At 46.4% G+C, this 27,382-nt stretch overlaps 1 protein-coding gene across 3 annotated transcripts; it reads right to left on the reverse strand.

Annotated features, from left to right (window-relative positions):
- Positions 1 to 41: 41 nt before the first annotated feature.
- Positions 42 to 26,510, reverse strand: LOC137845176 (disintegrin and metalloproteinase domain-containing protein 9-like). 3 transcript variants are annotated; one of them, XM_068662116.1, is made up of 22 exons: positions 26,441 to 26,510; positions 18,423 to 18,520; positions 17,210 to 17,274; positions 16,091 to 16,169; positions 14,477 to 14,553; positions 13,537 to 13,726; positions 12,862 to 12,927; positions 12,333 to 12,404; positions 11,539 to 11,708; positions 10,252 to 10,333; positions 9,622 to 9,755; positions 9,292 to 9,463; positions 9,078 to 9,170; positions 8,630 to 8,825; positions 8,020 to 8,125; positions 7,064 to 7,247; positions 6,303 to 6,383; positions 5,396 to 5,501; positions 4,384 to 4,522; positions 3,799 to 3,889; positions 3,054 to 3,181; positions 42 to 2,258 (listed from the first exon to the last, which is right to left on the reverse strand). In XM_068662116.1, the coding sequence occupies exons 1-22, from the start codon at positions 26,493 to 26,495 to the stop codon at positions 2,144 to 2,146; spliced, it is 2,499 nt and encodes an 832-aa protein (XP_068518217.1). In that variant the 5' UTR covers positions 26,496 to 26,510; the 3' UTR covers positions 42 to 2,143. The 3 variants fall into 3 exon arrangements, with proteins under 3 accessions (XP_068518217.1, XP_068518216.1, XP_068518218.1); XM_068662115.1 differs by lacking the exon at positions 26,441 to 26,510 and adding an exon at positions 25,440 to 25,626; XM_068662117.1 differs by lacking the exon at positions 26,441 to 26,510 and adding an exon at positions 22,758 to 22,827.
- Positions 26,511 to 27,382: the final 872 nt, after the last annotated feature.

The raw sequence follows: 27,382 nt of genomic DNA on the forward strand, positions 1-27,382 counted from the left end.
GACCGTTCCTGCACCGGGAAAGCAGGGGCAGACAAGAGCACTTTTGTACAAAACTGGCATCTTTATTGCTCGTTTCTTACAAAGGGTTTCGGTAACAGCCCTTTCGTTGCACCCAAACGCTACAAAACTGGCACGCGGCGCGGTCCCGGAGGCGCACAGAAACAGGCGACGTTGCTCCCAGTGCAACGTTTTAAATGAGTATGGGACATGAACAACATTTCCCGCTCCTTCAAACCTGGTCAGGTGACAGGGATGAGTGTACACTTTAAAAAAGTCAGTAGTCATACTCAGTATTTAATACATTTAAAATATGAGCGATTTCCTTTCCATAGAACTGTTTCTAAAAACTGCACGTTCGTTGCCCTAGACCTCCGCCCTGCAAGTATTGCTAACATGCACACCGAAGTATAAAAACTTAGCTATTAGAAGGCACCATTTTCAGCATAGTTTTAGTTCACACGTACGGCTTTAAACTCAGTTAAGTACGTCTTCTTCCAGGATTACTCTGTGACTTGGGTTCCCTCCTCCCAAACACACCCAGCGATCCTGGCCACTGCTGTGAGCTGCCTCGAGGGGCTCGGCCAGACATCGCCTTACAAACAAAGCTAGGTACTTACAGACAGCCCAAACTGAGTAGAATACAACAAAAAGTAGGAAGTGATTATCTTGGAACAAACAGAAGACCCCCACAGATAAGTCTGGTGATACCTTAGCTGACATTTTACGTATTTTAATAGCGTTATAAATCTTAGTCTAAGTTTATGGGAAACCACAAGAGTTCAAGTATTTTATTACTGCAAATGCAAACACTATATATATATTTATATATGTATATACAAAGGAAAAGATTTTTTTGGCAATATTATGGGGGATCTTTACAGAGCGCGTTTGTACTCAGTGGCTAGCACAAAGTGAGAAAGCCAAGCACACTTTTCAGTGTTTTTTTTCAGATTTAGCAAGGTTGTGCAATGGACTTCTCTTCGTCACCACCATCATTCAGTTTCTACTTACAGCACAACTGTATCGCAACTAACAGACCTCCTCTGCTCACGCACCAAGTGCTAAACACTCCTTTTCAGAAGCAGTATTAAAACCTGGTTTAGTCAATGCTGCAGAAACTGACGGCAGTACAAGGTACTGCAAGTTAGCCTATATAAGCATCCTGACTGATGTTAAAAGGGTTTGAAGATTAGGTGACAAACTCGCATTAGTCAACAGGCTTCTGTCTAAAGTGCACGAAGAAGCTCAGGTGGTCTAAGCAGATACACATTTTTTGCTTCTCAGTGTTCTGCAGAGACTCCTTTGTAGTCTCTAGACCCAGTTTAAAACCTGAGAGCACTCCGTTTTTTTAAAAACAAAATATGGCCGTGTCTTTTCGTACCTTTATTTTCCTTGCCCATTCATGGTATTAGTGGAAGTTAGTGCAGGATTCTCATTTAGCAACTCACAATTACTAATTTAAAAACATTAAATTAAACTTAATGTTCATATAGTACAGCTTAGTGTCAGTCAGCATGAAATTAAGAATTTAAGTGCATTATTACACATCAATAAACATATATACATGCATAAACATGTTTACAATATATTTATCTTCCTCTGATAAAGTACACTGATACCTTATTCCGCTTGTGCCATTTATGTGTAAATGGGTAGCAGTTTCCAGTCCGTGCAAAATAAGTTTTAAATTAATCGGCCAGATTTCCTTGATTTGATACTAGTATGGGTTACTTTAATTCTTCACTGTACATTTGGAAAGACGACAACAAATAATTTCATTATTAGGGCTCACCACAGAAATTGGGAAACAAAAAGCAACTCCTAAGTGCTGTACTTTAAAGATTAATTAACTGCAGACTGCTCCACTTCCAGCTGGGCAGCCCTGCTGCAGTTTACAAAGCCACAATGCTCAGACAGAGCTAAGAACAGGTTTGATGTTTTCAGTTCTTGTAGCTTTGGTAGAGGTATTTAGTTTAAAGTTTTACATTCCATGTTTCAATATCTCATTTGCCTTATCCAAGGCTGCAGAAGGAAGGCTTTCTGGGATTATCATGGGCCACTCGATGCAAGACGGATAAATGCAATTTCAGCTTTGCTTCAGCGAACAGGTCAGCTCACGTGAAGGCCTCAAAGAAGCCAAAAGCTATTTGGGAGGCAAAGGTGCCGGTCGAGAAGGAAAATAATGTCCCTGAGGTAAACATTTCTGCTGTGATGGAAGAGGTCCCTGAGGTACACATTTCTGTTGCGGAGGAGGTGGCCTACAAGGGAGACAGAGAAGCCGTTGTGAGTTCAGATGACTACGTCTAAAAACACACACAGTAAAGCTGCCCCTTCTTCCTCTTGCTTTGCACAAGCCGATGGCAGAGACTCCCCCCTCTCCAGCTACACCCCTTCTAGCACACCCAGCTCCCAGAGCTAAGGCTCATTTCAAACTCCTCATGGTCAAACTCTTCTTTCCACTGCCTGTATTTCTTCCCACAGTTTCAATTAACAATTTTTCCCAAAACAGTTCAAAGACCCCCACAAGTTTCTCACCAACACAAGCTATTTTAAAATACTCCCTCCCCTCTCTTGATGCATTGTACTTTCTGGATAAGCATATTTTACAGCACGGGCATTAAGATCTTAGAAATACAATTCAAAAGTAAAATGAAAAATAAAGCAAACCTATTCAAAGTTAATTAAGAAATGATCCTGTACTTGGCAATAATATTTATGAATCAGAGAGATGCCAGATTTTTGATTAATTTCCATTTAAACTATGTCCTTTGAGAGGCACTTTCTTCACCTGCATGCAGGGCTAATCTAGCCCCAGAAAAGCATTCTGAAACCTGTTAATCAAAATCTAGCTCTGACAACGTGTAAAATGAATGTTACGGGTAATAGCGCTTCAGTTCTGAAGTGTGAAATGAAGGAGAAACTTTCTTCAATAATAGGTCTGCTCTGCATGCATATAACCCATGATGAAATACCCTAACACACAGATGAAGGCAGTGACAAGCTATATGACTACTACCAATTGTGCTGATGTATTTGCAATAACTCAAACCAACCTTGTTGGCAGCTTCTGTGACTGTGGTGCCTGGTATTGTGGAGACGGGTAGTAGGACTGGTGGTAAGCCTGCTGAGGATGCTGGTTAACTGGGTAAGATGGCACAGGGAAGGTATTTGGTTCCATATCCTATGCAGGAAACATTACAAGAACAGTCACAGATTTACAGTTAGGAAATTGAAATATTTGTTTCATTATTTAGTTGACATTTAAGACCTCTTGCAAACAGATCTGGAAATGTCAGAGTTACTCTTTCCTTCCAAGAAGCTCAGTAGAAAGAAGCACCAGCAGTCTGAAGAGTACTGCTTTCTGGAAAAAATAGAAGGGCTGATCTTGACAAGTGTTTGGTTTGTTTAGCAGCACTGCTTTGACTGGTTATCGCACTCAGAGACAGGACAGGTCTGCAAAGGAGGGAGGTCAAGGAGGTGGGAAGGAGTGCTCCACTCCCCAGGTGGAATGAGTGCTTCCAGTGTAAGGATGAGGGGGTAGTAGAGCAAGTAAACTGCCCACCAAGCCAAAAAAAATCCGTAAGAGAAACCCATAGTGCTTGAACAGGGGAGAACGGAGGAGCTTTTTCACTGCCTTTAGGAAATAATACTTCTATTCCCTTCTTAGCAAAGAAAGAAAATGATTACAGAAATGAAAAAATAAAATAGCTTTGAAGTCTCTGTTAGTGCAAAAATAATAAAAAAAAAAACTGTCCTCATCTGTTAGAGACAAAGTAATGGAAAGTGGATCATCCCTACCATGGGTACACTTCTTGAAGAATAAGGCATGCCATGTGAAAAGCCTCTGTGTTGGTAGTCTCTTGGTTCTGTTTCTGTTCTAGGAGGTGGCCTGAAATCCAAGTGATATAAACTGTGTGAGCATATAAATGCGTTAGAATGACCAAGTAGGCTATGAATCCGAGTGCTTCTTACTTGCTAGATGGATTTACAGTATCTTAGCAAATATCAAACATCAGGAAGACAGTATTCGCCACACAGCTAAGAAACAACCTTTTTTTCTGTTTAGGATTATGACAGCTTTGCTTTGCCTCTGTACTAAACATGGGAACCAAAAACAAACAAACAAACATAAAACCTATCACCAAAGACACAGCAACAAACATAATGGTAAAAAGAAAAAAAAATGTTGTGGGAACAGAAAAACTTTTATCTTTTGTGTCATTGCCAAGGGCAAGCTACACGTGACATTTGGTGCAGCAGTCTTTGCTTGACCACCTTGGGACTGGAATATGCCTACATATGTTGGTATTGGCTTGTGTAAGGAAATGTCTATGGACTACCTCAAAAGGGCAGAAGAGAAGGTAAGGAGGAGAATATACTTACGAATGACAGCGTGACATTAACCTTCTAAACCATCTCTTCAGCCTGTCTCTCCTTGCAAATGCCAGAACAGCAGCTATAAGGAGTGGTAGGACCAGGAAAAAAAATACCAGTAGTCCATCCCGCAATGAGGTGTCTTTGTCTGATAGGGACAAAAGGACAGAGAGGAAAAAAGTATTATATAGCATTACCACCCCTCAACTCATTGCAGCACTTAGCAGGATTGTTTTTTTTCCAACTACCCTCAAGTTCTTCATGGAAGAAAAACCTAAGAAACTATTAAGACCGCAAGAATGATCTTGAAGACCATTTTTAATAAGATGGTAGAGGTTTTTGAGGGAAGCTAGATACTGTGTTAGCACAATAACAGACTGGGGAATTGCACCACAGCCTGTCGTGGAGAAATTTGGTATATATAAAAATGCAGAGATTGCTAAGAACCTGAGCTCTTTGTGTAAAGCAAACAGAGGTAGGATTGGATCAAAGGGAGGAAGCTCTGTTCTCCTGTCTTTCAGCTGAGCTCAAAATCTTCACAGTGATGGAGTGAAAGAAATTAGGAATTAATTTTGTAAAGCAATATGCTGTTATAGCCCAGCATATCATAAAGCATATGTTTTTTCCACCTGTGACCAGAGAATTTCTGAAACAAAGATGATCAGAAAATAAAATCTAAGATTAGAAAGAGCAATTTTCCCAGCTCAGGTACAGAGAAGTCCAAGTTGATTTTGGTCCAAGTTGGCAGAAATCAGCTGAAGTCAGCTAAAACAGACCAGTTTCTTTGAAGATCTACAGCATCCCAAAAGAAAGAAGGGCAACACCTTGAGCTCAAAACCCTAACTGGTATTGCTTGCAAATGAAAACTATTGGCTGCACATGAAACCTGGTCAACAGCCAACCACCAGCACTTCAGACACCAGAATTTAGCTGCTTCCAAGCAATCAGGCACTGCACTCAGCCCAGCATCACCCCTAGCAAGACAGGCCCACAGCTCCAGAGCTGCCTTCGCACTACTTGCCGTTATAAGGAGGTCCACTGTCAAGACTTCCTCCGTAGCCTTTAGTCTCACAGTAAGGAGGGGCCCAGCCTGCTTCACAGTGACAGTTCCTGTTGTTATTGCACACCTATATTTAAATAAAACACACACACACATAAATAAAAACCAAAACAGAGGAAGAAGCCATCTATTACTGCATGTCCCCAGAGAAAATATCTTCTGGCTGAGAATAGTGAGAACACAAAGACAGCAAGGTGTCTTCAACTGCTACAGCCCATTTGGAAATTTAAAAAAAAGTTATACGAACAACTACTAACACTGCACTCAGGAATTTCTCCTCCTAGGATACAGAGCAAAATGTTAGCATTATGCATACACCGTGACAGAGTTGCTGGAATAAGACGAATTGTTTTGAAAACTCACTGCAATAGGCATTTTAATATTCAGTTGAATACTCGTTTTGCAAAGTTCTGTATAAACAAATTGGTAACTTATGTTTCCGTATTTTTAAAAGCAGCATGCTGTAGCCATGACTGTCTATTCTGTCCCTTCCACATCACTCATCTTGGAGAACTTTAACCAGTAATTCCCATGTCAATTCTAGATAGTCTTTGGCCAGGCCAGGCCAGGCCACGTGTCTTCAAGATTTCACATGATTGAGCAAGCACAGCATTGTTCAGGACGAGCTTCCAAAGATTAGCTGTCCTAACTGCCCTTTTTTTGTGAGATGCAGTTTCAAGTTACATTAGCAATCCTGGAACTGGGAATTACTCCTGCCCAGCAAAGAAATTATTATCTTAAGAGCTTTCAAGTATATATATGTCAGAGAGCCTCGTACAGAAACACTGCCAGTTGTATCAAAACTTACAGCCTTAGCAGCCATTCTAAGTGGATTATTTGTAGGAGCAGAGGCTCCTGCACTACTTACCCCATGCCCGTGACACTGCCTTTCTACATCGCAGTCATAGTTCAGGACAGAGGCACTCACACACTGGAAATGCCTACAGATCTAGGGGAGTTAAAGAGATGCACACAAGTGAAGCATGCTGGCTTTTCACTGACCCACCCCTTCTTCCCACTCCTTGCTCCCCAGGCTGCCTGCTTCACCTCGGATAGCTCATGGCTTTCAAGGCACTCTGTTCTCATGGACTGCAAAGCAAGTCTCGGACTTTTGTGTGTTAAACCTTAACTCCACATGAACATCTCTTCTACAAAAGGTTTCTCAGTATGGGGTCTGAATTCTCACTTGAAGGCTTTTGTCTGACTGTAAAGGATTAGCAGAGTGCAGTATGGGGATGCGGAATGCACATTCCTCTACTGGTGCTAAGCTTCTCAAGTACATTTAGTTTAGGTTGATTTTAATTGAAAATTTTCTCAGAGGCATTTGTGCAAGCCTAGTTCTTCCTGCTCACTGATGGGGGAAGGATTCTGACTCTTAAAAATATTTGTTTTCTTTTGCTTCATCTACAAATGAGAGGGGTTTTAGATTTATTTTTTTCTGGACATGCACTGCAATACTAAGCAGTGTGTGGACATAATGGACTTACTCAGTTCTGCATTAACTATGTGAACCCCTCCCCCCCCCCCAAAAAAAATAGTGGCCATATGTACCCATAAAACAAGGCAGCTCAAAGTTTTATTCACATTAAAACCCAAATTACTAGTAGTCACTTTTGACTTGTTAATTACCTTTCCAGCACCGCATTTGGTGCCTTCATTCACCATTCCTGGATCAGGGACATCAGAGCCTAGCTGGAAATCTACACCCCAGCACGTGGTGCCTCTAATGGGAGTTTGGATAATGGCAGGCTTAATTCCAAAAACAGGCATAGTTTTCACATTTTCACATTGCAGCTTCCCACACATGGCATTCCTACAACATCAACATACAAATACTGTAATGATGACACTAATTTATTCTGAGAAGACAACTGAAAGCAGATATGACCTTTTCTTTCTACTGGAAGACGCTACTTGAAAATAAAATTGAGGCAACCTGCCAAACAGAATTGAGCTGGGCCTCGTTTCAGTGCTGGAAGGGTATGGATTTACCCGTTCTTTCTGCAAGCTGCCAGGATCTTTACATTAAAGAAAACATGACCATTTCCTAATCTTTTTCCTGTATGTAAAGACTTTAGGATAAGAACAATCAATGATGGCAGATGTAGAACAAACTCTCCCTGCCATAGCCCCAAGTCTGAGTGCATGACACAAAGACACCCTGAGGCAACAGAACACTGCATGCATAGGAATTGCAGCACAAGCACAAAAGCTTCAAAACCCAGCTACAGAAGAATTGCTTGAATATTCAAATCCATTTCAACTATTAAGGGCAAGAGTTAAAAGCCAGACAATCTAAAACAAAAGCCAGCAAAGCTAGCAAAGCTTAAGAATGCAGGTGTGGGGACTGTGAGTTAGTTAAGTGCTACTAACAGCTTCAGAAATTTCAGATCTTTTTCAGACCTTTCCTAAACCACCTCACTGTGGTTACTGAGTGACACATGCATTGCTGATAAAGTTAGATTATGGCATAACATCTCTCTCCCCCAGCAAGCCTGCTGTAAAACCTCAAGTTAACACTGTGGCACCCAAATAAATCTCAGTGATACATTTAGGAATTTGTTGATGTGTCAGGCTCAACTCACCAGCTGGAACATTTCTTGTAGTCATGGCCATGGAAACCACAATTGCCAAATCTATCACCCTTGGAGTTCACTTCAGCAAAACAAATGTTCGGGGCAGCTTTGGCTTCTGAAAAAAACAGCCCATTCCCCCAGACAGAGGAACCAGGTTAAACAGAGACAGAAACATCTCCCATCATCATGTTTCCATTCCCCAAACCAATTACCCTGCTATGCCTAATGTTTTCCATGCAACACAGATAGCTCAAGAGCTTGATCAAAATGATAGAGTGAAACTGTCAGCACTACAAGGTCCCAAGTTAAAAAAAAAAAGTTTAAAAAGTTACTTATCAAATGGCATAATTGACTGGATGTTATTTCTTCAAGTCCTATAAACCAGAAGCCTCACTGCAATAGGAATGCTCAGAAAACTACTACTTGAATCACCAGCACAGCATTAATTGCAACAAAGGAAAAGTGTGTGAAGGTAAAGCCATAAATACCACTATTACAAATCCTTTGCCAGAGCCATCTGGTCATTGTTACAGGAAAACAATGAAACATTTTAAATAAGCTCAGTGTTTTCTTTTAACTACGTCTCCTAGAAAAACTGTAATACTGTGCTCTTCCTCACTTGAGCCGAAGATATCCTGACACTGTGCATCGTAGTACTGGCAAACACCATTGTAACAGTAGGCTTCCTCGTTGTGGCACGGGTGACCGTTCTGAACAGTGAAGTCTGGCTGGCAGAACTGGGATGTGCCGTTGCAGTACTCTGGTAGGTCACACTCATTGTTACTCGCCCGACACTCAGTTCCTCCAGGAAGGAGCTAAAGAGAGAGTTTGGGGAGGAGAAACTATCAGAAAATATAAACCTCACAGCAGTGAATGATGCACCCAACCCACAGTGTGCTCCCCGCAGAAAGGGCATTGATCTGCAGCCCTCTGAGGGGGCTGTAAATGTGCAGGGCAATTCCCAGCACAGCGTGCGCTGCTCATCTCACAGATGCCCTGGCTAGGCCTACGCTCCTTTTCTAAACCCACTGAAGAACACTTCCAAACAATACACCTCAGTCTCTTACCTGGCAGTTTTTACAGCAGTCACCGTAAGCGCATGCAGCACCAGATCGGAGCCTACAAGTACCTGGCTCACAGCAAGGATCACTTTCACATTCCTGAAAACAGAAGTTCTGTGAATGCCAGGAAATCACACCCTCAGCCAGCCACAGGCTGCTCTCCAGTGAGGGGCATGCAAGGCTACCCAGGCAGCATTTGTAAAACATGCAAGCTACCAACCTTTGGCGAACCACAGTCACACTCCTCCCCTACATCCACCAGCCTGTTCCCACAGTATGGCACACTATAGGTTTCATCAGGCTTGGGAACGTTGAGGAGGCAGCTTCCACCTTTGTTGAGAGTTAGCTTCTCAAAGTCTTCCGCACTGCAGCTGCTGAAGTTCCTTGATCCCCTGTACAGAGAACATGAGCATATCTTTAAACCACATCAATTCATGTACTTGTTGTAGAACAAGCATCGTATTTGCTTTCCTGTGACTTGTAAAAACTAAGCATATACGCAGGGAGTTTTGACAGCCTGGAATTGCCTCCCCTTTCCTCAGTTACTTACGATGCCCCAGAGCTCATAATGCAACTGCTTGCTCCACAGTGACAGACTCTTTCGTCATCATGGTTCATCCCCAGGTTATGTCCCAGTTCATGAGCCATAATGGATGCAAACATTTGTATGCTGATTTTTCCAAACTGCACAAGAGCAAAAGAGAGGAAGTTAGTGGACGCTTTATATTGAGAAAGTCAGTGCTTCCTTATGTGCCAAAAAGTCAATGCAGCTCACTAATGCTCTGGAATTTCACATAAGAGGGCAACCAACCAGCACTGTTCCACAGAATGGCACAGCTGCAGATGTCAAGCAGACACCAACAGGGGACAGATTTGAGATGAATGCTCACAGCTCCCACATACTTCTACAACATGGGTGCTTAAAACATCAGCAGAGAAATCCCGTCCCTTCCTCATGAGCACTGCACGCTGAGGAGAGGGAAGGCTAATCAGAGGATGCAAAAGACAGCAGAAGAGTTGTGACCCAGACATCATGGCATTGCCAGAAACTGTGACCCCATGAAAGCCCCCATTAAACCACTGCAGCTGTGTTGGTAAAGATTCTGTACTTCCAGAAGACTTGTGGAATGCAATTTATTTTATCTCATTCATACTCATAGCATTACTAAAGACATCTCACCACATTAATGCCTCCTGCGTGGCTCTTGGAGCACACTGTTCCAACATACGCCATTCCAGCAGTGCCACCAAATCCCTTCTTCCTGCAGTCAGTGAGAGAAAAGGAGAAATATAATCATACAGACAATGTAATACTGTCTGTTAATAATACAGCCCATCCATACAGCCACTCAGTAGCCTCTGGGCACAAAACACTGGCTTTTCAGCTTTCACATGCTAGCAAATGGGAGGAACAGTGCTACAAGTGCTACTGTTTATTTTGGGTATGAAGGTACTACTTCAGCTTTATCTTTCTGTTCATTTTTTTTCTTTTAAATTGAATTAAGAGATTGCAGAGAGTCAGCCTCTCCCACATATTCCTTTAAACATGAAAAGCTAAGTTCTCCACCCTTACAATCATGTGTTTAAATTGGCCATTAACTGCCTTTCTACTATTGCCAAACATAGGTTCCTTTCCTTGCTGACTTCCTTTTCATTACTATCTTATTTTTTTCCTACATAGATCTTAAAGCTTAAGTGCAACGAACCACGTTTTACTTCATACAAAACAATTTTTAAAAGTACTTTTCTCAGCCATCTTGCCCTCATAACCTGACCAGTGGTGCTCTGCCTCAGTGGAGAAGAGGCTCTGAGCTCCTGCTGCCCTGCAGGAAGGGGAGCTACTGCTTTGTGCCAGGGCAGATCGGGCAGCTGCCCCCGTGCAAAGCAGTGCTCTCGCCTCTGCCCTCCCTTGTGCTTTGGGTAGTGGCTTCCTAAGTCCTGTGCTATCTGCAGGGGCAGGAAGTGCACGGGGGCACGCGTCCTGCAAAATCTGTGCTTGCTTCAGGCAACAGGAACAGACAGATTAATGTCACGCGGCAAAGCTCAAACTGCGCAGCCGGTTTCTGGATACCAACTGCAGAAACAGCTTTTACTCCGTGCAGATGCAATGCTCAGCACCAGGCTAATGCTCACTTCCAAGCAAAAAAGCCCTACATTACAAGTCTGAACAGTGTACAATCCTGACAAAGGATTATCTGATTACAAGCTTTACACAATACAAAAATATAACATTGCAGGAGATGTGGAACGAAAAAATAAATTTAGGAATGTATCAGTCAGGGAGGACATTCAAGGACCACAGAAACCTTAAAATCCATAAGTTGACTTGGAGTGTTTTCCCATAAAACACAGCAGATTGCATTCGATACTCTGCCAGAAAACAACTACTTTTGATGCTAGAGCACAGCTAAGCCGACAGGAATAGAATAAGCTTCTTAAAAGTCAAAGGGAAGGAACCTCGACTCACAGAACAAACTGGGCACTGTCATGTCTCCGTCGCAAAACAAGATTCTTCTCTCGCCACTGTACAAAGTTTGCCAGCACATCACCAGCACCTCCGTCTGTACTGATGATGTTTTCGTACTTCCAGATCTCCAGGCCAACCAGTACAATGCGGATGTTCAACATTACGTACATCTGGGGAAGAAAAAATAAAATAAGAACAAATATTTCTGAAGACCTTTGGATAAGAATAAGTGGCTTTGTGTTACGTATCTAACTGTGAGAACCTACTTTTCCCCACACACACTTTTTCCACTTCTTTTTTTAGATTTAGTACACCGTTCAAATGACCAGGATGCATTTTCCCAGTAAGTTCCATTTTAATTAGCTAAAGAATCAGCGCTTAAATGCCACAGTGGCCATACTACAAGGAAATCCCAGACACAAATAGAAAGTATTTTAAATCCTGACAAATATCATCTGAAACAGTCAAGTTGAAAGACATGCTTTTTCTCTAACCTAAAGGTTACATACACAAGGACAGCAATAACCTGTCCTGTCACTGTGTCACAGGTTATAACAGTTCCCTAAGTTCATTCTCAAGTATAACTGCAGATGAATTTAGGGGAGGAAAAAAGCTTTCATAGTGATGACCCATTGGAACAGGTTTAGTTCCTAGCTTGACAAAAACCTTTATTTCATTCTCTCCAAAGTGGTAAGAGAACAAACTCCAAGGTGGAAGTTTATAAACATAAACAGAGCTGAAAGGCTGTTGCACATGCTGTCATTCCTCCTTAAGGTCAGCGTGTCTTAACTTACACTATCAAGGAAGTTTGCCAGCTGCACCATGTGTTCTCTTACTTCTGTTTCACTTTTCCCAAAATCTTCAAACTGCAAGATAAATAAACTTTGTCATGAAAAGAAGAAAAAAAAAATCAGAAAAACAAATAAAACATTTTAAGACTAATAACAAAAATAATCCCTGCCAGGCTCCCAATCTCCTGCTTAAAAGATACAAAGTTGAACCCCTGCTTATCAAGAAAACAGCATTTTCATTGCTGTTACTGAGCTTTTCAATATCCAAGAGAGAACAGGAAAGGCAATTTTTGCCGTGTGTTTTCCTTCCATTAATTCCTTTGCAGATAGAAACTCTCCATGTCTGACAGTTTACTGTTTTCTTGAGGAGTATCACAGAGGACATATTTATTCAGTTATAGGTTAACATTTTTGCATAACCTTGTCTAAAGTGTCATTGTCTTTCAACAGCCCATTTGGGAATAACAGAGACTGGGGGCTTTTCAAGTCATCTCCCTGGGAGAAGGAATAGAAAGCAAAACACAATCCCTACCTTTTCTTTATCCACAACTATGAATAGCTCCACGTATCTTGTTTGATGTAGGACGGCTCTTTTTCTCTGGGGAAAAAGGTTTTGGATAATTTCAAGTTTATTAACTCAGAATAAGTAACAACAAGAAATATTATATTGTCATATCTCACTTGGCACAACTAGTGGTTTAAGAGTCACTCCGCCAAGTTGAAAACTAGCCAAAAGCAAGAAGTGCAATCCAAAGCAATGACAATTTCTCTACAGCGTTTTACACTAAAATTGAGCATCTGTGTTCCCATATAGCCAGTCTTTAAACAGCAAAGGGGACATTCACACCTAACTGATGGTTAGGAGAATGGACTAAACACAATATTCTGCCGGCTTATGATGCAATACTTTGATAATGAGCCTCTCCAATAATGGTACTGTTCCTGCCTTTAAAAGCCCCTGAAAGCTCTGTCAATGAATAATCTAGCCAGCCACTGAACTCTCACTGCTCTGTGCAGACGCAGAAGAAAATTGCAACTGCTTTGTTGCAACAACTGCATTTTCCAGCAGAGTAGAAAACCCTCTGGATCAGAAACCTTTAGGTATGTGCTAAACCCCAGGAAATCCAGTAAGCTGCTTCCATATTCTTAGCTGAACATTCACAAAATCCATTATAGGGGACTATGGAGAAAACAGTGGTGCACTTACTCGCAGCAGCTGAGTCATACTGGGATGGTGATTTTCCCCTGCATGTTCCCTTTCATGGCCTTCGGTGGTTACTCCACATGTTGTGGGTTCTTTCTTCACATTATCCAATGGGTATAAAATGTGTTTGGAGCCAGAGGACGAATCCATGGGCTCAATCCCATAGGTGGTGTTCTCTATGGTCACCAACCCCCTAAAATATGGTGATGTTCAAGAAGTTTTTTCATTAAATACAGAATAACTACGCAGATTTTTACAGTTAAAGAAAAAGAAACAGTTGTTCTTTGATAACTGAAGGAATAACTGTATCTCTGTCCTCTTTGTCCTTGCAAAACAGTATGCTTCACTTAAAGGCTGAACATAGCCCTCACAAATACAGCAAATTAAACGTTTCCATCAGTCTGCAATGCCTGAGAAATTAAATCACATGCAGAAAAAATGTAGCTCCATTATTATCACTGCTTTTGTGTCTGGCACACTGCTGCATCAAAATGAAGTCCCAAAAGGTATGGAAATTAGCACAAAAGGTATGGAAATTAACACAAAAAGAATTTTCAATCACATTCGAAGTGCATAAGCTAAAGTGCAATTCTAAAAAATTTGCAGAATGGTATTCCACTTTACACTTTTGCACTGAGTATAATTCTTCATAATGACCATCAAATCAAATACGGCAAAAATTGTGTAAACAAATGGCTTTCTGTACTGATACTGAATTGCATTAGCTTATATTTAAAGCTAGTGGAAATATCTGTTAACTCCACCTGAACAAACGATACTGCAGACAGACTACATAAAATACACGCTATTGCAGCTCAGCCCCAGTCCATGAATTCCCATCTGGCTGAACAGTAGTTAAAAACAGAGAAAGAATTTGTGTTTCAGGTTCAATGAACCGTGAGCCTCACGTGACAACTGCAGCACAAAAGATGAGTTCTGCTACCTGAGCCCCGAGCAAGTGCTGACAGCAACAACAGAATCCAGGATCCCCTCCACGTATCCCTGGTAATGGCAGTGATCCTGTGTGGGAAAACAACGGCATATTACAGGCATATTCCATGCATTTCTGCACACCCAGGGCGACCCCTGAGCACATAAATTGCCATGCCTGCCACTGACCCGCAGTAACTGCAAGTTGACAACATAATGTTTAAAGTACCTATAGTCCACAGCCTCTAACTTGCCTCTGGCACTACCACAACGTAACAGCATTTCCTTCTCCAGCATGTACCTAAACTTCCTCCCATGCCTTGGTGTCACAAGGACTTCTATTAGAGAAGCTAATCAAGCTGTCAAATGTATAGGGAGGTAGGGACCCAGTCTGAGTCCTATTCTGTGAAGAAAGTGCTCTTCACAACTCGATACAGCCAGTAGTTCATTAGATCTGAGTTTAAAATCCCACTCAGTCCTTCTACCTGAAGCCAGACTCCGAGCTGACACTGTTAACGTGCAGCAATCCTGACAGGCAGGGCTCAGAGGCATTATCCAGCGACTGGATTTCTTAGCTTTGACACTGAGCCATCCTTCTCTGCAGTTCTGTCCTCCGCCCTGCCTCAAATATTTTGAGGCTAGCCCCTCCCTACTGATTTGGGCCAAATCATCATTCAGACTTTGAAAAAAACAGTTTTGGAGAAGGTTTGGCCTGCATGTAGCCTCCCTCTAGCAAGAAAAGGGCCAACACCTGCTATCCTCGCCAAGGCACTGTGCTGCCTAAACTTCCCAAAAGCACAGAACATCCCCCATCAGCCCTGAGCAGACACAATAGCTCCATTTTATCCTCTGTATTAGACATTCTGGAAATTTGAAAATAGGGTAATACATGGCAAATGCATTCAGTTTTCTCTGACAAGTGCATTTTTGAATGTTACTATAGGGGTCAGGCAGGTTACATCGCCTGTTCTTTCAGCACTGAATGCTGAGGCGTGCAATAATCCTTCAGGGTCACCGTAACTTCGTTAACCTTGTGCAGAAAAAACATTTTTCCTCTCAATCATTTTTTTATAGGAAGTAAATAGTCAGTTCAGGTGCTCTATTTTCAAAAACAAGATCCCATGAATCATATATGACTAACACTTCCCTTTCAAAGGAACAATGCCGGTATGTAAGAGGAGTGAAGCCATTAGAAACGCTTTCATGCTTTTTGTATTGCAAAAGCTGCTACTTTCTATTTATTCTTGTTCTACAGAAGTAATTAAATTTTCAAAGGCAACCTAGCAGGCAGTCTGCTCGTACTGAAGAGGGCTGCAAACATTTTCAGTGAAATAACTCCAACACAATGCATATAATGTCCCTCTCAGAGGTCCTCCGCCTCTTCCAGTAGCTCCCAAACGTCTGGACTGATGGCTGGGCTGTCAGCCCTTGGAGCTTCTTGAGAGTCACTAACACAGCGCCTCGTAAAACCAAAAAGATGGGTCAGCAGCTGACCCATGTGGAAGATCACTGTGTGCAAAAGGAAAAGCTTTCCCTAGGCCTCAGGTAACCCCCAGTTCTGCTGCAGGTCTTGATGCTCAATGTTCAAGACACCTTCAGGAAAGGTATAAAAAGGAAGAAGTCCTACCTGGACATCTGGATTTTCAGATTGCAACTTCCCCTCCTTACTATATGTATAAACTGTGAAATCTTTGGGCAGCAGATCTCTGCAAGGAAAGAGAGTAGAAGAGAGGAAAGAGGAAAATCATGACATAATCATAATGCTATAGTAGGTAGCAAGATGATCCTAATTAAGTGTTACATGTATGTAAATTATAATTAAATGTATCATTCAAAAGGGAAAAAAAGTAACTAAAAAATTGTGCACTTCTGCAGCAAAATCCAAGATATCACAATGGTGGAACCGTTAATGAAAACAAATCAAACACCTCACCCTGGGTAAGCAGAACAAGCATCAAAAGTCTTTAGATGGTGCTAACAGCTCACCAGCTTTCACACAGAAAAAAAAAGCACAGCACTCAGGTGGCTGATTATGACATCCCCAGTTTTGGAAGAAAGTGTATTGGGAAAGTCTCCTGTGATTTAGACAGCTGACCCGTACTCGTAAATCTAGAGGTGCAAGTGTAGGTGAATTCCCACGTTCCTGAGGGTCAGGAGTTTGGCAAATGGCAGACAGATCTCTGTGGCCTTCTGTTGAGACAGTTATGTCTCTTCTATTATGAAGGCAGTTTTACAAGGGGAACAGCCTGATGTATGGTAACCTGCTGTTGCTCAAGTAGCCCTTTAAAAATTAAAAGCAAGGCAGACAACATCTACATTCTCTGTAAGTTACAGATCCTAAAAGCTGGGAGATGAAGTTCGCTTCCTCACTTGTTAGTAGTCTTGTGTTACTGAGACAGGGAAAAAAACCTGAAACAATAAACAAAACCCAAAGGAAAGCAGAAATATTTACTTGAAATGTAACTCAGTTTGTTTATTTTTAGATGTGAATGGAGAGTTATTTCAATGATTCCCCAGATCCCCTTTGAGCAAACTACTACTTCCTTCACTGCAAGAGGATCACCAGTGTCGCAGGAGCTCAACAACATTGCTGGCTGATAGCCAGGACAATGTGGCTCAGCCCACTTTCACTGCCTTTCTCTGCAGATTTCTCAGAGTTAGTTTGTAACTGCCCTTCTCATCAGGAACCTCAGGAATCAAAACTAGCAACAGTTGGAATTTAATAATTGAGAAATTAACCACTTACTTGTTCTTTTCTAGATGAATTGTGTATTCTTTTCCCTCTATCTCAATAGCGTACGACACCTTGTCCTGAACGTAAAAAAGAAAAAGTTGCATTTTAGTTATGTTAATGAACAAAATGTTCTTCAACAGCACCAAAAGTTTGGCAGAAACAGCCTCTGCAAGCTACTACTATGGGCGCAAGCATTCAGATCACTACTGACACCTTCCACAGCTCAGGAGCGGTCTGTCCCGTTAGCCTTCACAGACACAGCCTTAGCAGCAAAGTCCCTACGGGAGATTCAACAGAATTCAAACTGCTTCCTTGAAGGATGTGGAGCTCTGCTGACCTCGGCTGCTCCTCTTGTGGTGCTGCTGCCTGGTACCACGATGCTGGGCAGGGGGCCGGGTGTTTGTTGTGCTCCTGACCGACCTCACTGTGCTGACAAAACTGCGATGAGAAGCTGGCCTCAGCCATCTGAGTTTGCTCTGGTTTCCAGAGATCCAAAAGAATTGATGGCTGCTGTGTCCACACATGTTCTCACCCAAGGCAGGGGGTTGAACCAGATGATCTTTAAAGGTTCCTTCCAACACAAACCACGCTGATTCTACATGGCATATCCACACAAGCAAACTGCCAGACAGACACCGCACTTTGTTAAATCTTGCTGGTTGCACCGGAGCAGAAATAAGCAGGGTGTGTGAGCCTGAAACCTATTTTCTAACCGTCCCTACCTCCAGAACCTGGCATCTTTTCCTGCGTAGCTGGGAAAAAGTCACATGAAGAAAGCTGTTTCGAAATAGCTTTGTGGTTTTCACATTCCTTGTTTATAACAAGACTTTCACAGAAAAAACTCTTAGTTACAGCTGGAAGAGGACAGCACTGTTTTACCACTGAGCATTCAGTGTGCCAGTACCTCCACAGCCCGGCGTCAGCCAAGTGCCATGCACAGCAACGAGGGTCCTTACATGTTAAGGGGAAGCTGAATCGCCTGATCACTACATTAAATATCACAGCAAGAGTACTAGTCATCGACAGCAATAAACTGCAAGGCATTTTTGTGATTATTAAACTCTGCCAAGGCTTATAAAATCCATGACTAAAAACATTTGGTCTAATCCCAATACCTTGAGGCGTGCAGTCTTTAGTTATGCGATTACAGCAGGACAATACAGGCTGGAAAGCACCCCTGGAGGTGTCTACCCCAGCCCCCAGCTGGGTCAATACTGCCCCGTACCTGCACCGAGGAGACATTGGAGGCCTCTCGCCGTTCTCTTCCTAACCTCTGCGGGATTATAACTTCATAGGAGGACAACTCAGAAATTTCCTGGAAACCTAAAAAGCAAGAGAGAAAGGCCAGCAGATTAGTCCACGTAAGGAAACAAAGCAGTCGGAAGGATGAGGCAGCAGGAAGAAAAGCTCTTTCCCTTGGGCAGGGAGGAGGCAGGCAGACCCCCGGAGCTCTGTGCAGGTGCACAGCACCGGGCAGACCCCACCAGAGCCTTTGTGCAGCACAGTCCTGGAGCTCCACACCCAAACACACAAAGTCCCAGGCCCGACGCACACAGGACAGCGCAGAGCGTGGCTCAGAGCACGGTTCAGTTTCTCCCGAATCTTCACGATTCAGTTACTCCCTTACAGGTGTCTATCTCACATTCCATTAGCAGAAATCAGAGCACATCAAGGAGGTCAGCACAGAGATAACTCGCTCAAGGACAGAAAGAAAGGCAGTGTCAAATCCAGGTCTCCTGAGCTGCAGAAACACACCAGCTGGGCTCCAGAGCCTCTCCAGCTCAGCTCCCAGGGGCTCCAGCAGATCCTGGGCTTCCAACGCCGTGCTGGAGGCCAGCAGAGCTCAGCGTCACGCCCTCAGCCCTGCACGCCACTGCCGAGCTGCTGACAGAACGCCAGGACTGCTCATTATGTTCTTAGAGAGCACTTAAGCACCTTATAAAAACAAGCGGGGCGAAACAAATACATGCAAAAAAAAAAAAAAAAAGCCTTTTGCAGATTACTGTATGAACAATTTGCATATGCAACAGGCAGATCACCTGATGGAGCAGAGAGCAACCAAAACTCCACCGTCCTGCACGAGCCACCAGGTTTTCCAGCACCTGCTCCGCATGGACGTGCAGACAGGAGTGAAGTGCACACCTAAGTTACCTTCCCAACACACAGGCATGGACGAGGAGCAGCCTCCTGCGAGCTCACAGCCACGGATGGGTGAGCTCAGCTCACAGCACCGTGTGAGCCTTCCGAGGCAAACGCAGGGGAAGGGAGCAGCCGCACTCCTCACTGCGACCATGAGCTTACTGCACCAGCAGGAGGCTAAAGAGAAGACAGGGAAGTGTTCCTGCTTCTGGGGTGAGCCCCTCATCCTCCTACAGCCTCCTTTCTGGTACCTTTTCCCTTCTCAAGCTCAGCACCTCTCAGCCTGAGGCACAGATTGGGCTGATTTCAGTTTTGTGAAGGATGCACCCCTCTTCAGTGGAGCTTTGCACAAAAGCAGCATGCAAAGCAGCAGCTGAAAAGCAGAATTTACAGCAGGACAGACCGATTCTGATTTATCACAGTCAGCAAAATTAGCTGGAGATCCCTTAGGAGCCCACAAATGCTTTTATGTCTGACACCAAGAGTGCACTTTGCAATAGCCAGGCCTTGCACCGACACCGCCAGCGCAGCGGGAACGCTACGCCCATCATCTCCGTGCTCTTCCCAGCAGGATCCCAGTGAGGAAGCAAAAGCAGTTTGATGGCTTCCAGTTTCTCATAGGCTGCAGCGCAAGCACACACCTGCTTGGGGAACACAGCCGTATTCATTACTGCCTGCTGTTTGTAACACTGCAGTTCTGTCACATAAGCACGGGCAGAGCCACGCTGCCTCCCACCAGGCAGCAGCACAGCGCGCACATGGCAGCAGAACTTTGGTTCGTTTCTGTGATTATTGGAGAAGTGTGGGAAAACATAATCAGGGACACTTCCTGAAAATAGCTCTTGAACTGTAGTTCAGAGGCTACAGAAAGTACAGTGGCAACGCTTCCTTCGCCCGAGAACAGCAGAGGGAAGGGCTGCTTCCTTCCCCAAGATGAGCCACCGCAGTGCGCTCTGGCGAGTCACCTCTCTCCCTCTGTCACTTCCAGCCACCCGGTTCTGTTCACATCCTGTCCCAGGCTCTCACACGTCGCTGCTTCGCCACGGTGGTTGCTGAAGGGGGGACAAGACACTGTGAGACTTTTGGGGCGTCTCTCGGGACGCAGCCTACAGAAACACCAGGGCCCCGCTGGTCCCCGCAGTGCTCAAAAAGCCGCACGCCTCCCCAAAAGCAGCTTGGACGCCAAACAGAGACGTGAATCAGCACACATAGCTCGGGGAGGAAACTCGGGGAGGAACTTCTGGGAGGAGGGCAAGCCCGGGAGGCTGCGTCGCAGAGAAGTGGTGGCAAAGGAGCATCGCCCTCAGGTCTCAGGGATTTCCGACACCTCTGCTTTCCTTTCCTCACTTCCCCACTGCCAGCCTGGGGGTTGATTTCAGGTGCAATGCCTTCCCCTTCCCCTGGTTGGCTGTATCAGAGGGAGGTGTGTTTGTCTCCTCCTGCTAGAACAAGCTCAAGCACAGGAGGAGGAAGGCAGCTCCTTGCTTCTCATCTCAGCGGATGGAAGGGGCACAGCAAGGCTCACATTAGAAGCTGGAACTCAGTGCAAATCCTTTTCCCTTTAACTCTCAGTTCTCCTTCCTCTGCTGGCAAAAACACCCTTTTTCTTCCCATGCTGTAGTACAGATTAGGTTGACGAGCCCACTTCGTTACAGGACAGACAGAAGTTTGCTTTGTGGGATTCTCATTAGGACAAAACCTCCCTGCTCTGTCTGAAAGCACAGGCTCCAGCAGCGGGGCCTCCCAGAACAAAAGCCCCCATTCTAGCAGTTATCTCCATCGCCTTTACCCCAACTTCATACGGAATCACTTCCATGCTGGCTGCCCATGTAAGATTTCACTCATTAGCAAGCCTCAAGAGGAGCATCTGACTGGTTATTCAGTAACCAGATACAAGGGGCAAACACAACGGCTCAGCAATTAAAGCATGCAAAGAGAGCCCTGCCCCTAAATCCTCCTCCTGCCCTCAAGGCTCGCTGCTGTGGGACCCGACTGGCTTCTTCTTAGAGAGGAGCCCAAATCTTGACAGCTACTGCTCACCACCGCGGTACTTCTTATCGCTCAGGCCTGGGCGCAGCACCAGCTGAAGTTATTTCCAAGCAGGGAAAAGCATCCTCTATGTTTATCTTGTCTCATTAAGGACTGCCGTAATTATCAGGAAGACATGAATCACCTTCCCCGCCCTGAACCCGCAGTAAGAACGCCGTGCATGCTACTCACATGTGGGAGCTTGAAAACCAGTGAAATAAATCCGAGCTGTTGTGGCTTTTCAGACACCGAGGGAAGCTGGCGGGGCGTTTATTCCCCGACAGGTAAGATCGATGCCCGGAGGCCAAGCTGCATGCCCTGCCTCCCCGCACCTCGCCGTGCCTGCAGAGCGCTGGCTGTGCTACAGAGGCACGGCCCAGCTGTTACAGTACCTCCTGCCCAGCCCTTCAGGTGAGCCCAAAGGCGTCCTCTTCCACGGAATGATAAAAAAAGAAAACTCGGGGAAGTTCAGACTGCAGCTTATTGCACCGCAGAACTCATTCCCCAACGCCCAGCTCACTCAGCAGGTGACCAGCTCAGACTGTGGGCAGCCGGGACGAGGAACCCACAAGCCCCCTCCTGCACCGAGGAGGAGGAAGAAGAGGAGGAGGAGGAGAAAAAGGAGGTCAGGCCTTGGGGAAGCAACCTCCAAAGCCATCCCACCTGCAGCACCTCCGGGCACTGCAGAGCTCCAAATGCCAGCAACGGCTGCATGGCCAGGTTTCTGCTCAGCACCCCTTTCGGATCCCCTGCTGCTTTCAGCATCATGAGTGCTGACAGGCAGCATCCTTCTTCACAAGGAGCAAAACGCTGCAATTCCTCTGATCCTCCCCAGATTTGTGTACAGCTTTCCATCAGCGAACGCCACAGAGGACTGCCGGTGTAACCACACGCTTCTATCTGCCACCTACTGAGTCCCTGCGTGGGAGCGGAAGGTTTCCTACTGAGACGGGAAAGCGCTTCCTTTCACACAGAAGCACGGCAAAAGCTGACACTTGCTTTGGATTCATCCAGCGCCTGCATCCATCCTGGCAATTCTCAGCCATCTTCCTGTAAAGGTGTGGTCATAACCATATTAAAGCAAGAGTATCAGTTAACAGCACTGAGTTCAAGCACGCACACAACTGAGACTGAATCAAAAGACACACATTGCTAACGCATTAGATATGCCGACTGCGCTAACCACGGTGTTCTAATTGATTGCAATTAACAGATGAGTTCAACCGCACCGTCACCTGATGGTTACGCAGAGCGCTGTTTGCGAGGAGCAGCACAGAGCTCCAGCCCCCTTCCTGCCTCCCACCCTGCCCCTGAGCCTGGCAGCTCCCTCGCAGAGCTGTCCTCGCAGAGCTGCACCTTCCTGCCAGGTATTCCTCTCACCTGCCCGCGTTACCTGCGCTGCTGATCCCTGTCTGAGGAGCTCGAATCCCTTCTGACTGGGGGGGCATCACTGCAGATTCCACATGCGTTCTCCGTACCCCATTATCAACACCATAAAGGACTTTGCCAAGCAGCAACTGTTTGAGGAGAAAATTCTGTGAACAGGATTAAAACGTCCATCCGGAACAGTAGCCAACCATCAGTTACTTCTGTGTAATTCTTCAGCCCATCACATCCCGGGGAAGGCACGTTTCTGTGCAGCTGGCCTTTGCTCTAAGATGACAGCTGCAGTTAAGATTTATTCTGCAAATTACTGGAAGCAAGAAACTCCTTCACTTGCACTATGTAAATATTATCCACGTCCACTTAAAAATATTTAAAGCTTCACACAAAGCAGCAAGCCAACAAATCTACTGCAAAAATATAGGAACATTTTGTAGGAAGCCAGCAGTTCTGGTTCCTCTGATGCCTCAAAGACCACAGAGTGCCCTACACGTCCATGGTTGTGCTCCATCTCCAAAGCACCTGGAGACATGGGGAACGCCTTCCTGCTGCAGGGCATCCTGCCCGGAGCTTCTCTTCATATCTCCCTCTCTTGCTCCACGTTTTCAGACCACGCGGGTGTCCTGGTGTCACTGCCTTCTTAGAAGGAAAACACGACCTGCTATCATGGCAACAGAAACAGTCATGCACTTGATTTGCTGCTCACCTCAAATACTTCACGCTAAACTAGACAAGAATGGTTAATGTGATTTCTCCTGGTATTTTACTAGCTGTGTGGGAAGTTAATGATGACACTGAGCTCTCCTACAGCAGCATTTCCAGCAATGTTCTCACCTCCCTCCCACCAAAACCCCGACCTCTGCTGTACGGGTTTCCTGTCTAGACTCTTGGTATTCCCTCTGCCCTTTCTGCAGCCACGCTCTCATCTGCCTGCAGGACAGCAGCCACCCTCCTTCCGCAAAGGGACCATCGGTCTTCTTCTCTGCTATTGCCACTAACATCCTCTCCAGCCTGGCCTCTCATTTTACAGCGAGAAACTGAGCAAAGCCGCGCTGCCCGAGGGTGGGAGACAATTCCCCCTCCCCGGGAGGCACCGGGGCGGTGCTGGCTCCGAGGGCAGTGCCCGCTCACCTCCTCCAGCTGCAGGGGCCGACTCTCCTCGCACGGCGGATGCTCGTGGGAACGCTTCTTTTCAGGGATGTCACTGTCTTTACATTTGGTCACCAAAGGAAACCACGCAGGACGAATTCAATCACAGAGCTCAGTGGAGTTGAGCAAATAAACTTTTTTTTTTTTAATCTTAAGAAACGAGAATGCTCGAGACGTGCAAACACTACAAAGTCGTGTTTCAAACTTCCTCTCTCCACACACAAAGCACTACAAGCTCCAACATTAGCTACGCTGAAGTTTTTCCTCTTTTTATTCTTCACTCAGAGGAAATAACCACAAAAACCTCTTTACTCTGCTGAATGATTGTCCCAGATCTGTTGAAATACGGGTGAGGCCGCGCTGTGTTTCTTGTGAGCCGAACAAAAGCATTATCTTAAGCAAACATTGCATCTCCTCAGAAAATTCAAAGTATTCAGACACTTTAAGAATTCCTTTAAAAACCAATAAAGTGCGGCTAGACCATCCCGATGGGTATGTTACACCAAGAATTGGGGAAGAAATGGGAGGCAGAAGGCAAAACCCCTGCCTATTGCTGTGTCAGATTGCTTTTTTATGAACTTACCCAGGCAAATGCTGACACCTCCCACAGACACAAACAGGAAGGGAAAAACTACAACACACACAGATCCCCTAGGGCTACACATCCCCGTGCCATTACGTCCATTCAGGAATTTTCAATTAGCAGGTTCCGGTAACACCCCCCTTCTGCCTCACACCCCAATTCCTTGGGGAGCCCCCAGAGCCCCCACATCCCACCCAAAGGCTGCAGGAACGGGCACAGGTGCCAGGTTCTGGCCTCGTGGTCGTGCCCCGAGCTGAGACAGCCGGGCTCTGGGATCTTTCGGGACAGAGCTGGCGTTATGAGCTGGGACGCGCTGCCCACACACCACCCGGGGCTCCAGTGCCCGGTGTGTCCTCCCTCATCCTGGGCAGGGTGAAGCACTGACCCTCCGGACAGTGAGGGCCCGTTGCACACACACACATCCAGCCCATGGGGATGTGCCGTGAGCTTTGCCCCTCGCGGTGCCCACACAGCGCCCTGCCTCCACAACCAGCCCCCGGCCACCTGTCCGAGCCGGGATTTGCCTGGCTGGCAGCCCCCAGCCCCTGCTGACAACACGCCCGGGGCCAGGCGAGAAACTGGGGGCTCAGCAACACGCCGAGAGCCCCCCGGGAGCGATTCTGCTCAGCAGTGTGGCTGCCAGCTCCAGGAGAGCTGCCTGCAGTGGGATACCCCGAGCACAAAACTACCCCTTACCAGCAGCCCCAGCACCTCAGCACCTCCCGCAGGACCCGGGGCCCGTCACCCCCGAGCGGCCGGACCCCAGCCGGGAGGGCCCCGGGCTGCTGGGGCCGGCAGCGGCCGCTCCTCGGCGACCCCCGCGGCCTCCCCGCGACCCCCGGCGCCCTCCTCACCCCCCCCTCAGGCCCCGGCCCGGCGGTGCTGAGGGTGCGGGGGGGCCGCCTACAGGAGCAGGCCCGGCCCCGCCGCCCCGGGGGTCGCGGCTCGCCCCGCACTCACCCGCTCGCTGCGGCCCCGCGGGCGCTGCCGGCAGCAGCAGGAGGAGGAGGAGGAGGAGGAGGCAGAGGCAGCTCCGCGCCGCCCCAGCCATGGCGCCCCCCGGCCGCATCTCGCCCCTCCCGGGCCGCCCGCTCAGCTCCGGCCGCGGGCTGCGATGGGGCCGGGGCCGGGCCTGCGCCGCGCCGCCCCCCGGGCGGGGCCGCTCCGCCCGCAGCCGGCAGCACCACGGACAAGGGGCGGACACGGGGAGGGGGGGCGGACACCAGCCCTCGGGGGGCTGAGGTGGGCTCCGGGGTGGGTGATGGCGAGGGGAGGCCGCCCGAAGGCAGCGCCGTGCCCGGGAGGTGCCCCCCCAAAGTAACAGCGCGGGGGGGGCTGTGGGAGCTGAGCCCCGCTGGGAGCTCACGGGAGCCTCAGGGTAAAATTCAGAAGCGTGGGCTTGTAAACGAGGCGCCCCGGGCCACCCACCCCGCTCTGAGCAAACGTCCAGGGGCTGAGCCCCAAGCACACGCAGCGACCCCGCAGCTCGGAGAGCCCCGTTATTTCGGGAGAAACACCCGGACACCTCATTCAAAACAATGATTCTGCTGGCTTTTCCTCCCAAAAAAACCTAAGTTGTGCACGTGAAGCACATGGAGGTAAAACTTCACGTTAGGGTTCCACTGCGTGATATCAACAGGATGCAGGTGAGCAGGAGGAACCAGCTGCCTCAACGCAGCACGTCACAGACCTCACCGCCGCCCTGAGCATCACACGGTGCTTCAACCTGCCGCTGACAGCACGCAGCAACCTTAAACACCCGTCCCAAACACCCCACGGAGCACGGCGCCTTCCTCTGAGCACAGACAGCACAAACAACACGTGAGGTGTTAGTGAGGTGTTAGTCACCTCCACAGCGTACCCAGAGGCTGCCCCGTAGTACTTCCAGCAGGCTCTGGTAGCTTGTACTATAGTACATGTGAAGAAAACCCAGTCCCACTGACAACTTTTCACATACTGACCTTTTCTGGTCTTCCGAGTCTGGTAAATTATGTTTTTTTGTTTGTTTTTGAGCATCCACGTTGCTGCTGTTGAACAAAACCGATGCCGGGTAGACCCAGGGCCGGATTTGTGCCAAAGGCCTCACAGGTCTCAGCAGCACAGACACAAACAGGCAACGGCACGAGGGCCGTGGGAGGGCTGTCAGCGTAACTTCTGGGCCAGGCAATACCCGGTGCTTCATGTGAGCTAAGCGTTACTCGAGGTATATGAGGCTTCCCATGGATTATAATCTTATCACGGATCAAATACGGATATCACTGCGCACTGTACAAATAACACAAACATCAATCATCCCATAAACGAGTGGCTCCTGCCTGAGGAGCACGAGATTCCCAGGTCTGCACTTAGCAAGAGCCACATCCATCTCCCTTGACCTCTATGGCTTCCCACCACCATTCTGGCTTTGCAGTAAAAGGAATGAACGTAAGACAACGCACCTCAAAGCCCCAAACTCCAGAAACAAATCAGAAAGGAGGCCAGAAGGCTGGGACAGCTTCTGAACAGATGTTTTGGGTCAAATGTGAGCCCGTCAGCTCTGGAAGGAAAAGCTCATCAGATCCGCCAGCGGAAATATCCCTGAAATTCATGACCAAGCAGAGCCATCGCTCAGCAGTGGTAGAAGATGTTCTTGGAAAAGGACCAGGTGAAATGAACCAGTAAATGCTGGAACTGCTGAAATGTCTGAAGTTACAAATGAAACCTCAAAGGCAAGCAGTCCTGCACTAACTGTATGACCAGAATAAGACAAGGAGAAGAACCTGGGAGATTACTCGATGTTAAAATCAAGATGTTTAACCTTTTTGAAGGCCTGGTTATGAGAGATACTCTCTTAAAAAGGAATGAAAGGCAGAATCGGGAAACACTTAAAAGTGAACTTACTAAGAATAAACGTACATAAATAG

Source organism: Anas acuta, chromosome 27 (genome assembly GCF_963932015.1).
Source record: "Anas acuta chromosome 27, bAnaAcu1.1, whole genome shotgun sequence".
NCBI classification, from domain to species: domain Eukaryota; kingdom Metazoa; phylum Chordata; class Aves; order Anseriformes; family Anatidae; genus Anas; species Anas acuta.